Raw genomic sequence first — 13,191 nt, 5'->3', positions numbered from 1 at the left:
AATCTCATTATTAAAATCATGTCTGCATGCTATGCAAACCTTTAGTCATTGTTGTGTTTGCATGTGTAATTAGTTCTTATTTACAATTATTGTGTTTTATTTGTTTTGAGACATTTTTGGACACTATGATAAATTATATTTGTAATGCTATAACTTTTGATTGCTTTGTTGTATCAACACAAAACTTTTCTCAGATACAGTTGACATGACTGGGTTTTTCAGAGCCACCTTATTTACACCCAGAAATATATAATGTCAAATAAGAAAAAAAAGTACATTTTTGGCAAATTTTTTTTTTCCTTTTTCAGCAGTTTCTTAAGCAGAGAGTCTCAGAATGTATCATAATCTATTTCATTAAAAAATTGGAAAAGTTTTCTTTACAATGATACCAAACACTTGACCCTCCTTGTTTTTTGTTTTTTGTCGAGTTATAAGTCTTTAATTTTGGGTATGCCACTGAAACAGGAAATCTTTAAAAACACATTCAGAGCTTAAATGGTTAAAGCAAACATTAAAATAAAAATATTGACTTTATACTTTGTTTCAAAGAACTTGCAAGAATTGGTTAGTCATAATTTATTTTATTTTTATTACTTATGTACATGTTAAAATGTTCAGTTTTTTGCAAACAGATTTAATTAGACAAATCTTTACAGGTATAAATCTTTAATACAAGTATATGTTATAAATGCTATAAAATCAGTGGACATACTTTTGTTAAAAGTTGGGTATCATCAACAAATGGGCAGATTAGTTTCATATCAAGCTTTATTGGCAAAAGAAACTTAATTGTACATTGCCAATGTATTATTAGACACTAAACATCCAGATATAAAACATATTGAATACTGAAGTTTAAAATCTCAGAACTATTATTTTCTCTGGCAGCCATTCTGTAGTCTTTATTACGCACACGCTGGGTCTCGTGCGATGGTTTTCATCTCTCCCACACCTGTCTCACCGCTTGCGGGTGAAGTCTCCATTCTTTGTACTTTAAATCCACTCCTGTGTTTATTATGTCTGGGACATGCATTGTGTGTTATGAATAAGCGTGCACTGCTCTACACAATCCGATTCTGTGCTAGGATGTGCCCTTGAGTTGAGCGTGTACCCCCTGGGAATTTATATATGCCAATTTTAGCCATAGGAAGTGGGGAAAAACATTAGGGAAGTTTCAGGAAGTGAAAAAAATTATATACTGCATTAATTGCATTATGTTAACATGTTAAAAATGTCCGGCAGATTTGGAAAACACGGCACCCTTACTGTGCAGCAGACAGACTCTGAGCCGTTACCTGCGGTGAAGACCACAGCGACTGGTTCCTCCATCATCATGGATGTCAACAAATCCACCTGGGTGTTTGTGGGGGGTTTGGGTGGACAGGTGAAGGTGAGCTGAACATCTGTTTTGGAAGGTGTTTCTCAGGGCTCAGTATCAGCTCTCTTTACGTTCATAATATTGTTTTGCAGAAATCTCCAGCAGTGAAAATGACACATTTCAAAGGTTGCATGGGTGAAGCATCACTCAACGAGAACAACATTGGTTTGTGGAACTACGCTGAGAGGGAGGGAGAGTGTGGTGGATGTTTCATGAGGTAAAAGCATACTTACTCGGGCATACTACTTAGTGGCCATTCAGGAAGAACAGATATTTGAGCTCTTAAAGGAATAGTACACACAGAATTTGATTGAACGCTCTTTTCTATGCAATTACAATGAATGGGGAATGAGGATTTTAAGCTTCAAAAGGGATACAAAATCACTGTAAAAGTAATCCATGCAACTTGTTCACTATATTCAGTGCAGGGTAGTAACAGATTACATGTAATATGGATTACATAATCAGATTACAAAAATCAAGTACATGTAATTAGATTAAATTCCATTTTAAAATACTCATAATCAGACAAGTTACTTTTTAAAAGATTACATGATTACATGTTAATTAGGCAACGGCAGTAAATTGTTCACAATTTATTGACCACCGTAATTTTTCCATTTTTTAAATCTTTAAAATGTTTCACCCTAAATCAGCCTACCTATGAAATATGTAAAATTAGTTTTCGTTTCGTGAATTGTTTTTGTTCCTTTACTCGGCTCCAAAAATGTAAATGAGTGCACTTTTGATTTAGGAAAAACTTTGAGACTGTTAGTCAAAAATATTTTATTTGTATAGCGCCTTTCACCACACATCGTTTCAAAGCAGCTTTACAGAAAATCATGCATTAACAGAAAATGAAACTGTAATATCTATAAAGTCTTAGAGTGATCATTGTGTAGTTTGATTAAATATGATTGTAAATTGTAGATAAAAATAAATAATAATCGTATTTAGACCCCCAGTGAGCAAGCTGAAGGTGACTGTGGCAAGGAACACAAAACTCCATAAGATGTTGATTAATGGAGAAAAATAACATCATGAATATAATGCCAATATTACTTATGTATAGTGCAGGTCATGGTTTAAGATTAGTAAACTAAGTAAGTGTTAAGGGTCAGTGTTTAAACAAAGATTCAGTATGAACTGTAAGATTAATGACTAATGTCTTTGAAGTTCATCCTGGATTAACTGCAGAAGTTCACATAGATGCACTGTCATTTGTTAGTTGGCTGATGAAGGCTTTTGTTGGCAATTAATTGATAGTCTATATATTCCATTATAAGAGTGTAGTCCATCAATAGATAAAGGTGATGCAGGCAGAGATAAGTGAGGTGCATCGCAGTTCATTTATAACTCTGATAATTGCAGTCTCTGTACTGTGGTGGGGCATAAATTCTGACTGAAATTGTTCATATAAACTATTTCTCTGTAGACATGAAGTAAATGCATAAATTATGATGAAAATAAAAAAATGAACACTGTTCAAACAAGTCTTCTGAAGTCTTCAGATGATAGCTTTGGGTGAGGAACAGACCTAAATTTAAGTAATTATTCAGTGAAAATCTGAACAAGTGAACTGTTCATTTAAACCTCCTGTATGTTTCATATAAACCAGTGTACGCACAGAAGACACCTCGTTCCACTTTGACGGCAGCGGATACTCTGTGGTTGAGAAATCTCTTCGTGTGATGTCCACCAGCGCCATCATGTTCTTCAGAACTCTTTCTCCAAATGGTCTGCTGCTCTATCTGGCCTCCAACGGCACGGTACGTTCAGACTCATGCTTGGGAGAATCATAAGTCTTTGTTTTTCCTTGTTCAGTTCACATTCAAGATCTCTTTTGTCTTTGTAGAGAGACTTTTTGTCCTTAGAGTTGGTCGAAGGAAAAGTTCTCCTGACCTTTGATCTGGGTTCAGGAGCTCGCACCTTGACCTCTAACAAAACATACAACACAGGCACCTGGTACAGAATCGCTCTACAGAGAAACAAACGCAAAGGTGGCTTTTAGTCTTTGAATAGTCTGTTTGTTTTCAGTTCATTGTTTTCATAAATATGTCTTAAAACTTCACTGTGTAATGACTGTTTTATGTGCAGGTCATTTATCAGTGATGGCGGCTGATAACCCATCAGACAGAGAGGTCATTGAGGGTGAGTCACCAGGTTTGGCCTCTGATCTCAATCGCTCTGACCTTGACCCTATTTACATCGGTGGCCTGCCAGCCTCTCGACCAATCAGGTGCGATCATCATTACAGCAGCTATTCATTTCATTATAGTCTCAAAACACTGCACACATCTCAGAGATGGCCCAAATCTTTTTTAAGACTCAACATGTCATTGTTATTACCGGTGCTTATGTTACATGCAACTTTGTTTGAAATCATCACAGGCGGCAGGTCGCGCGCTCTTTTGCCGGCTGTATGAAGAATGTTGAAATCGCTCGTACAAACTTCGACCTGCTCAGAGAGTCGTATGGGGTGAAGAAGGGTTGTGTTCTGAAGGTAAGAATCACTGTAACATGTCATGAACAGTCACATCTGCAGTACTGACATTCACCACATGGGGCAGTAAGTAGCTGATCATAGAAGGAGGACTTAAGGATTCTGTGTTTAAAGGTATATCCCAGGTTCAGTACAAGTTAAGCTCAATCCACAGCATTTGTGGCATAATGTTGATTGCCACAAAAATTTATTTAGACTCATCCCTCTTTTTCTTTAACCCCTCCTTGGTTTTAATGATCAATTCCCTACGTTGTCCTTAAGGGTCAAATTGACCCTTTTTTATGTTCAGTTTCAAAAGCTTGTACTAAAGGCTCTGTTTGCTCTAACTCTGTTCTTTTGGTCTTAAGTCGTTCATCTAGGTGCCAGCTAACACTGGAATTCTTTCACAATATACAGATCTGGAAGGCAGGGGGACGCCCCAACTCCACCCATAGACATCCAGTCTTTTTTGAGAAGCCTCACCATAAAATTGTAGAAAAGGTCAACATGTTATTATAAGAACAGTCATAATCAAAATGTCACACACACACATACACACACAGGTTAGTGCAGCTATCATTATGAGGACTCTCCATAGACGTAATGATGTTTATACTGTACAAACTATAGATTATATCCCCTAACCCTAACCCTACCCCTAAACCTAACCCTCACAAAAAACTTTCTGCATTTTTACATTTTCAATAAAACATCGTTTAGTATGTTTTTTAAGCGTTTTGAATTATGGGGACACTAGAAATATCCTCATAAACCACATTTATACCATAATACCCTTGTAATTACCAGTTTATAACCTAAAAAAATGTCCTCGTAAACCACCCAAACCCGCCCACATACACACACACACACACACACGCACACACAAAACACATAAGTACATACACACAGACACCCACAAACACTCATAGACAACAGACACAAATGCAAATACAAAATGCAGTTCAACAAAAAAGTATTATAATCAAATCATTGTTTGAATATATTCCTGAATAATGATGATAAAATGTTACATCATTGCAAACCTGGGGTTCTTAGCTTTCAAATGACATTAATATCACATTTGTAGTCCATTCAGAGGCCGAGATATTCCACAAAACATGGGGAAAGGGCGGGGCTTCCTTTGGATGTCTATGGGTGGAGTCGCAAACCAAATTGTGGCACCCCCTGCTTTTCAGATCTGTATGTTGTGATAGAAAGTGATAGAAAAAATATATATTTTTGCCATCTAGTGGAATGATCTAAGACTAAAATAAGGGAGAGAGAGCAAACTGAAAATGTATTACAAGCTTTTGAAGCTGCGTTGAGGCGTCCCATGCCTTTCAGAACTGTATATTGGAGTAGAAGGCTGGCATCTAGACGAACGATCTAAGACCAAAAGTAGAGAGATAGAGCAAACAGAGCCTGTATTATAAACTTTTGAAATTGAACATACAAAAAGGGTCAATTTGACCCTTAAGGACAACGAAGGGACTTTTTTTTTTTTTTTTTTGTAGCTCTGTGTATAAATACATGAAATGTAAAAAAATGACATTGTCAGGTTCAGATCACCTCTGTTGAGGGTGTCATGAAGTTTCAGGCTGAAAACTTCGTTAAGTTGATGTAAATCAGTGTTAAAAATTCAGTGTTAAAAATTCAGTCACCATTCACTTTCAGTGCATCTTTTTCCATACAATGAAAGTAATGTGTGACTGAGGCTAACATTCTGCAAATGATGACAGAATGTGTATATAATATTATAATATATTATAATAATTATTAAATTATAACATTATAAAAATATTATAGTGTACACTTCAAAAAAAGTTTTTTTTTTTTTTTTTTTTTTGGTAATCAACATTATGCATTAAAACATTATGCCACAAATGCTGTCGATTGAGCTTAACTTGTAATAAACCCTGAATATTTATTTAATTCGCAGTTGAGGCCATTAATCTAATAAAAACAATTAATTAAAAAGATGAGATATTGTCTTCAACTTTAATGATATACAGCTAGGGGGGCCTGGTAGCTCAGTGGTAAAATACGCTGGCTACCACCCCTGGAGTTCGCTAGTTCGAATCCCAGGGTGTGCTGAGTGACTCCAGCCAGGTCTCCTAAGCAACTGAATTGGCCCGGTTGCTAGGGAGGGTAGAGTCACATGGGGTAACCTCCTCGTGGTCGCTATAATGTGGTTTGTTCTCGGTGGGGCGCATGGTGAATTGAGTGCGGATCCCGCGGTGGATGGCGTGAAGCCTCCACACGCGCTATGTCTCCGTGGCAACACGCTCAACAAGCCACGTGATAAGATGCGCGGGTTGACTGTCTCAGACGCGGAGGCATCTGGGATTCGTCCCGGACTGAGGCAAATCACTATGCGACCACCAGGACTTAGAGTGCATTGGGAATTGGGCATTCCAAATTGGGAGAAAAAGGGGAAAAATCCAAAAAAAAAAATGATATACAGCTAAATGTAATCATAGAACTACCATTATTGTTGACATTTCAAATTTTTTGCAAATTTGCTGAAGTATTTGTATTTTTCCACTAATTTTCAAGAACTCTTGGAATAAAAAGAAGAATGTAGAAGATATCAAATATCAGCTGTGTAAGGGGCGGTTCACACTAAAAAAATTAAATACATGTCTACGCTGTTTTTCAATTGTTTCTCAATGTAAACATGCGCTTTTTTAGCCCAAGAACATGTTCAGTCTGACTGGCTCCTAAGAATGGCTTGAAAAGCTGGGGTTATTATCTCAGATAAAGTTGGAGTGATGAGCATTAAAAAACAGGCATGTCCCCTGTGATATAATGATTGCTACGCCCCTGTAACATATTGAAATATTTCCTGAGGTGCTGATTTGGTGATGGAGTTATTTTAGAGGCAGAGATAATAAGAGTTTTTATGAGTGTGATTCTCCGTGTTGTTGTTTTCAGCCCATTCGCAGTGTGTCAGTGTTTGGTGATGGTTATCTGGAGATGCCTGCAGTCATCATGACTTCTCACACTGAGATCATGACCAGCTTCTCCAGCAGACGAGACAGTGGCGTCATTCTGGCAGGATTCAGCAGGACCGCCGGACGCTCACGCAGACAGACGCAGCAGGTCAGTTCTGCATTCAAATGTTATTATTCATGTTGGAACATGTGATTTAGGTCAGTGCAAATTTATCAGTTCATCTATTCCTCCTAAAACAATTACAACTTATCACTGAATTCTCCTAGTTGATCTGCCTCTATTTTCTGTCTCTCTCTTCAGTCCTTCCTGTCCGTGAGGCTCGTGTCTGGCGCTGTGGAGGTGCTTGTGGGCGTGGCAGAGGGCGGGGCTGTGCACAAAGCGGTCGTCAAATCACGTAACGGCTCGTTCAGTGATGGAAGGGAGCATTCGCTCATACTGCAAAGGAACAAAAGGTTCGTTGTGCACTTAAAAAAATTCTCCTTGAATATTTTGTTTTAATTGAAAAATGTGCAGTACAATTGGTTGCAAAGTCAGTTTCATGCTAACTTTAAACATTATCATGTACTGTCGTACAGTAATATAGTGATCAAGTGGCATTTATTTTGAATAATTACAGAAGGCTTTGCTCAAAGGCTAATAATTTATTCATCTTTATATGTTTAATGCAGGACGATCACAGTGTTTGTGGATGAGGAGTATCAGGCCGCAGTGAAGCTCGCCTCTTCTGCTGATAAAACTCTGACTCTGGGTCAGCTGTACATCGGCGGCGTTCCTCCAGGAGAGGGCACTGCAGTTACGGGCTCCAGTCCCTCGTTCTACGGTTGTATCAGGAACATGGCAGTGGACTCCATGTGAGTCACACACACACACACACGCAACCCAACAGTCTTTACCAAATACTCTCATAAAGTCTCTTAAAAAGATGCAGTAATATTAAAAGTGTCCCTTACAAAAAACTACTGTGGTGAAACCGTGGTATAGTGATTGTTTTATACCATTGTAATTTCATATACTGTATACTATGGTAATTTCATAGATACCATGGTACATGTCTAAAAATACTATGGTATTATCATGTAAAAAAAAAACAAGTATTACCATGGTAAACTGTCTAAAAAAAAACATGGTATCACCATGGTACATTTCCAAAAACATGGTATAACTGTCGTACATGTCCAAAAAATGGTATTACCATGGTACAATGTCTAAAACAACATGGTATTGCCATGGTACATGTCCAAAAAAATTTATCACCATGGTACAATGTCTAAAAAATATGGTATTGTCATAGTAAATGTCCAAAAATGTTTATTAACATGGTAATATAAGTAAAAAAGACATGGTATAACCGTCATACATTTCCAAAAGAATTTATTACCATGGTACAATGTCTAAAAAAACATGGTATTACCATGGTACAATGTCTAAAAAATATGGTATTACCATGGTACATGTCCAAAAAATGGAATTACCTTGGTAAAAAAAAAAAAAAACATGGTATTACCATGGTACAATGTCTAAAAATATGGTATTGTCATAGTAAATGTCCAAAAAAAATTTATTAACATGGTAAAATAAGTAAAAAAGACATGGTATAACCATCGTACATGTCCAAAAAAATGTATTACCATGGTACAATGTCTAGAAAAACATGGTATTTCCATTGTAAATGTTCAAAATAATGGTATTACCTTGGTAAAAAAATACAAAAAAGCATGGTATAACTGTCGTACATGTCCAAAAAATGGTATTACCATGGTACAATGTCTTAAAAAAACATGGTATTGCCATGGTACATGCCCAAAAAAATTTATTACCATGCTACAATGTCTAAAAAATATGGTACTGTCATAGTAAATGTCCAAAAATGTTTATTAACATGGTAAAATAAGTAAAAAAAGACATGGTATAACCGTCATACATTTCCAAAAACATTTATTACCTTGGTACAATGTCTAGAAAAACATGGTATTACCATGGTACAATTCCAAAAACATGGTATAACCATCATACATGTCCAGAAGATTTTATTATCTAAAAAAACATGGTATTACCATCGTACATTTCCAGAAAATGGTATTACAGTGGTACAACTGTAACGGTAGCCAGCTGGTAGGTAGCTTTGCAGTGTCTAAACCTCACTCCCCTGGCCTCAAGAGGTGCACTAGCGACTGACACTAGGGGCTATAGCCTTGAGCCTCCTCATTAGCGTGCCCACCTCCCATGCCGGCTGATGCCAGTTTGAATCCCGCTCAGAGCGGGTCGAGCAGGACCGGTTACAGTGGTGCCGTGACCCAGATGGGAGTGAGGTTTAGGGGGTTGAGTGTAACGGTAGCCAGCTGATAGGTAGCTGTGCAGTGTCTAAACCTCATTCCCCTGGCCTCAAGAGGCACATTAGCGACTGACGCTAGAGGCTGTAGCTTTTAGCTTCCTCGTTAGCGTGCCCGCCGGGGATGCCGGTTCGAGTCCCGTTCGGAGCGGGTCGAGCAGGACTGGTTACGCAATGTCTAAAAAAACATGGTATTACCATGGTACATGTCCAAATACATGGTATTGTTACTTTTGGGTTATGTTTTATTAGAGATAAATTGTGTTTAAGATCAGTACTGCACTGTGAAAAATAATGAAGTGCAGCTATAATTCGAGGAAGAGATATGATGTAATGCTGAAGTGTTTCACATGTATCTGTTCGTCAGGTTGTTGGATCTGTCAGGCGCTCTGCGGTATGATAATGTTGATATGGACAGCTGTTTACTGGAGGAGAGACCCAAACGTGTGCTATTGCCTGATGATTTGGAGGTGGAGCCAACCTCTGACCCCATCACACAACCCCTGTCACCCCCAGCAGAGCTCAGCGCAATCACAGTGGGCAGCACTAGTGTAAGTGAACACACAAACATGACATCATTTGTTCCTGAAACTGTGTGATATTCTGTTTATCACTGATTGCTGCACATTCTGAAACATTGTAACATTCAGAGAATATTCAGGCTGTTCCACACATGAACATGTCGTGTTGCATTCTTCAAATAGCACCGTGTAAACGTGTTTTAGTCATATCTGTGATTATGATGAGAATGTCATACCTGTGTCATGCCCTTATATGGTCACTTCACTTCCTCAGTGTGTTGCCATGGATGACACAGACAGCATCCCAGAAGCCCACCAGTTTGGACTGTCCCGACACAGTCACGTGATCATGAGCTTCAAGAACAAGACGGTCAGAATGAGGTAAATACAGTAAATAATATTAAAGATCCCTTTACTGATTGTCACCAAATGAGCTAGTACTAAAACAGGTACAAGCTTTGTAATTAATATATTTAATTTCAGCTCTGAACTGTTAATTAAAGCACATTGCCAGTACATTACAGTAATGTACTAATTTACACTGTTTTGAAAATATTGTTTAAACATTTTATGTGTTTACATGAAACTAGTGTGATAAAATCACTTAATTACCTTAAAGTAATATCAACTCCTGTCATGATCATAGAAATGTAATCTCTGAATATTCATTTAAGCAGTTAATAATGAGTTGTATTTCTGTCATCAGTTTTACAGTGAAACTATCCGTAAGGACGTTTGCTCAGAGTGGTGTTTTGTTCTACATGGCAAACGCAAACCAGCAGGATTATGCCATTCTGCAGCTGCACGCCGGGCGACTTCTGTTCTCATGTGACCTGGGCAAAGGACCCGCCACCGCCTCGCTGCCCGCGATCATCAACGACGGCGTCTGGCACACCGTTAGTTCTTCCTTCTTCATTTTAACACATAATCAAATGAAGTTGAACTCATTTCTGTTTAATGAAATGTGTGATTTTGTTTGTGCAGGTGAGGGCAGAGTTCAGTAAGAAAGCTGTGATGCTGAGTTTGGACGGGTCAGACTCTGAACGCACCCCCACTAAAGGACACACGCTTGATGTGGAGGGAAAGTTGTACATCGGCGGACTTCCTGCCACATACATCACCAAAAGAATTGGAAATGTATGATGAACTTATTTTTACTTTTCTAAGAAACTTCTCTCACAACATAACCAGTGACAGTGTTTGATTTGGGCTGAAAAAGCCTTGTCTGAAAGTTTAAACTAATTTTAAAGGTTTGAAGTTGCAGTATCCAGGTGTTGCTAGCATGTTGCTAGGTATTGCTAGCATGTTTTAGCACTTATCTAGGCATTGCTAACATGTTTTAGCATGTTGCTAGAATATTATAGCACTTAGCCAGGCATTGCTAGCATGTTTTAGCAAGTTTGTAGCATGTTTTAGCACTAAGCTAGGCATTGCTAGCATGTTTTAGCATGTTGCTATCATGTTTTAGCACTTAGCTAGGCATTGCTAGCATGTTGCTAACATGTTTTAGCATGTTTAGCACTAAGCTAGGCATTGCTAGCATGTTGTAGCATGTTGCTAGCATGTTTTAGCACTAAGATAGGCATTGCTAGCATGTTTTAATACTAAGCTAGGGATTGCTAGCATGTTTTAGCATGTTGCTATCATGTTTTAGCACTTAGCTAGGCATTGCTAGCATGTTGCTAACATGTTTTAGCATGTTTAGCACTAAGCTAGGCGTTGCTAGCATGTTGTAGCATGTTGCTAGCATGTTTTAGCACTAAGCTAGGCATTGCTAGCATGTTTTAATACTAAGCTAGGGATTGCTAGCATGTTTTAGCACTAAGATAGGCATTGCTAGCATGTTTTAGCACTAAGCTAGGCATTATTAGCATGTTATAACATGTTGCTAGCATCAAAGAAATGGTGACCACTTGAGTCACATTTTTGCCTTCACAGTACAGGGTGTTTAAAATGAAATAGTGGCATAACATGAGTTTTTAAAAGCAAAAATATTTCATAAACTCTTAATTAATGTGAGGTTATAGAAGCTAAAATAATTAACAGAATGCTTTAGCATGTCACACCTGTTTATGAATATAGATCTTTAATAAATGTGTGAAATGTGTTCAGAATATGTTGCTCTGAACATTAAAGACTGTTAATGACATGTTATTTGTGTCGTATGGTGCAGGTGACTCACAGTGTGGCGGGCTGTCTACAGAACATCAAGTTTAACAGTGTTCAGATGAACCTCAACAGTCCAGTATCTTCTCATGCTACGGGTTCCTGCTTCAACAAAGCTCAGGATGGAACGTTCTTCAATGGCAGCGGATATGCCGCTTTCAGTGAGAAACTCTGATGAGCCTTTAACAAACAGAGATTCACTAACACGATGCAGAACTTCAGTATTTCACAGATACACATCCAGATTAGAGAATTACATTTTTTTTAGTTTTTACAGACAAAGCTATTTATGTAGCTTTGATCTATACGCTAGTGTGCACTTAAAATTGAACAAAATAATTTTAAATGCATGTATCAGCAAAAAGTTTAATAGTCTCTCCTGGGAAAACAAACTAAAATATTGATGACTCATCTTGCGCCCACAGGCATATCCACATTTCTGTCCAATCAAATGCTCTCTAGAATGAGAATGCCCCTCCCCCTACATTGGAACTACTAACTGCCTCCGACTAGCATTTGCAGCGGTGTTATTATCATTGAGGAAAACTAAATGAAAACATTTTCGTTAAGTAAAATATTTAGTTTTTTTAAATTGGCATGATCGGAAAAAACTGAAACTAAACAAATATGTTTCATATCTCCAAACTAACTAAAATAGAATAAAAATGACCTCTAATTAATTACAATTATAGTTTTTAATGCACTGTCTCTAATAAAATTAAACAAGAAAAGCTTTAGCAGCCATAAAATACTAAAACTAAAACAAAGTGTAAAAAAACGAACAAAAACGAAACTGGAATGACAAATAGAATAGAAAGTTGAAATTAAAACTAAATTAAAAATTGAAAACTATAATAACCCGATTTGCAAAAGTTGTTTTTTTTTTTCAATATTTATTGTGTAAAAATGATTTCTATCATCTTTTTTTTTTTATGACTGTCCTACAGTTGTGGAGTCATTTCCACAACACACTGCAAAAATCATGTTCTACTTGAGTATTTTTGTCATTTTCTGGTAAAGAAAATATCTAAACATCCTTAAAACAAGATGAATATACTTGAGAAGCAAAATGACATGATTTCTCTGAAAACAAGACAAAATATCTAAACGCAATTTTGTAGCATTTATGCTTATAAGACGACAAAACTTTTCGTCATGGGGTGAGAAAAAACTGGATTTAAAGAGAAAACAAGTTTCTTACCCAATTGCACCAAATTTTTTTTATTTTTATTTTTTTATGTTGGTTTGTTTTGTTTTATGCATTAACGTCTCTAAACATCTTAAGTAAATTCATGTTGTTTTATGGATGTTTAAATATTTTTACCCGACAATAAGGCAAAAATGCTCATTGAGAAAAAGA

At 37.2% G+C, this 13,191-nt stretch overlaps 1 protein-coding gene across 1 annotated transcript in view; it reads left to right on the top strand.

The window, feature by feature from the left end:
* Positions 1-13,191, top strand: part of lama1 (laminin, alpha 1) — an 89,199-nt gene that overhangs the window by 71,382 nt on the left and 4,626 nt on the right. The window contains exons 47-60 of the mRNA XM_051682541.1: positions 1,243-1,390; positions 1,471-1,595; positions 2,997-3,147; positions 3,234-3,378; positions 3,476-3,617; positions 3,770-3,881; positions 6,795-6,962; positions 7,116-7,267; positions 7,484-7,666; positions 9,512-9,695; positions 9,940-10,046; positions 10,372-10,561; positions 10,650-10,802; positions 11,839-11,992. Coding sequence (XP_051538501.1) covers positions 1,243-1,390; positions 1,471-1,595; positions 2,997-3,147; positions 3,234-3,378; positions 3,476-3,617; positions 3,770-3,881; positions 6,795-6,962; positions 7,116-7,267; positions 7,484-7,666; positions 9,512-9,695; positions 9,940-10,046; positions 10,372-10,561; positions 10,650-10,802; positions 11,839-11,992 — 2,114 coding nt within the window. The remainder of the gene's footprint in view (positions 1-1,242; positions 1,391-1,470; positions 1,596-2,996; positions 3,148-3,233; positions 3,379-3,475; positions 3,618-3,769; positions 3,882-6,794; positions 6,963-7,115; positions 7,268-7,483; positions 7,667-9,511; positions 9,696-9,939; positions 10,047-10,371; positions 10,562-10,649; positions 10,803-11,838; positions 11,993-13,191) is intronic.

This window comes from Myxocyprinus asiaticus, chromosome 41, assembly GCF_019703515.2.
Source record: "Myxocyprinus asiaticus isolate MX2 ecotype Aquarium Trade chromosome 41, UBuf_Myxa_2, whole genome shotgun sequence".
Lineage (NCBI taxonomy): Eukaryota > Metazoa > Chordata > Actinopteri > Cypriniformes > Catostomidae > Myxocyprinus > Myxocyprinus asiaticus.
The sequence above is the reverse complement of the archived record's forward strand: the minus strand, read 5'-3'. Positions and strand labels throughout refer to the sequence as shown.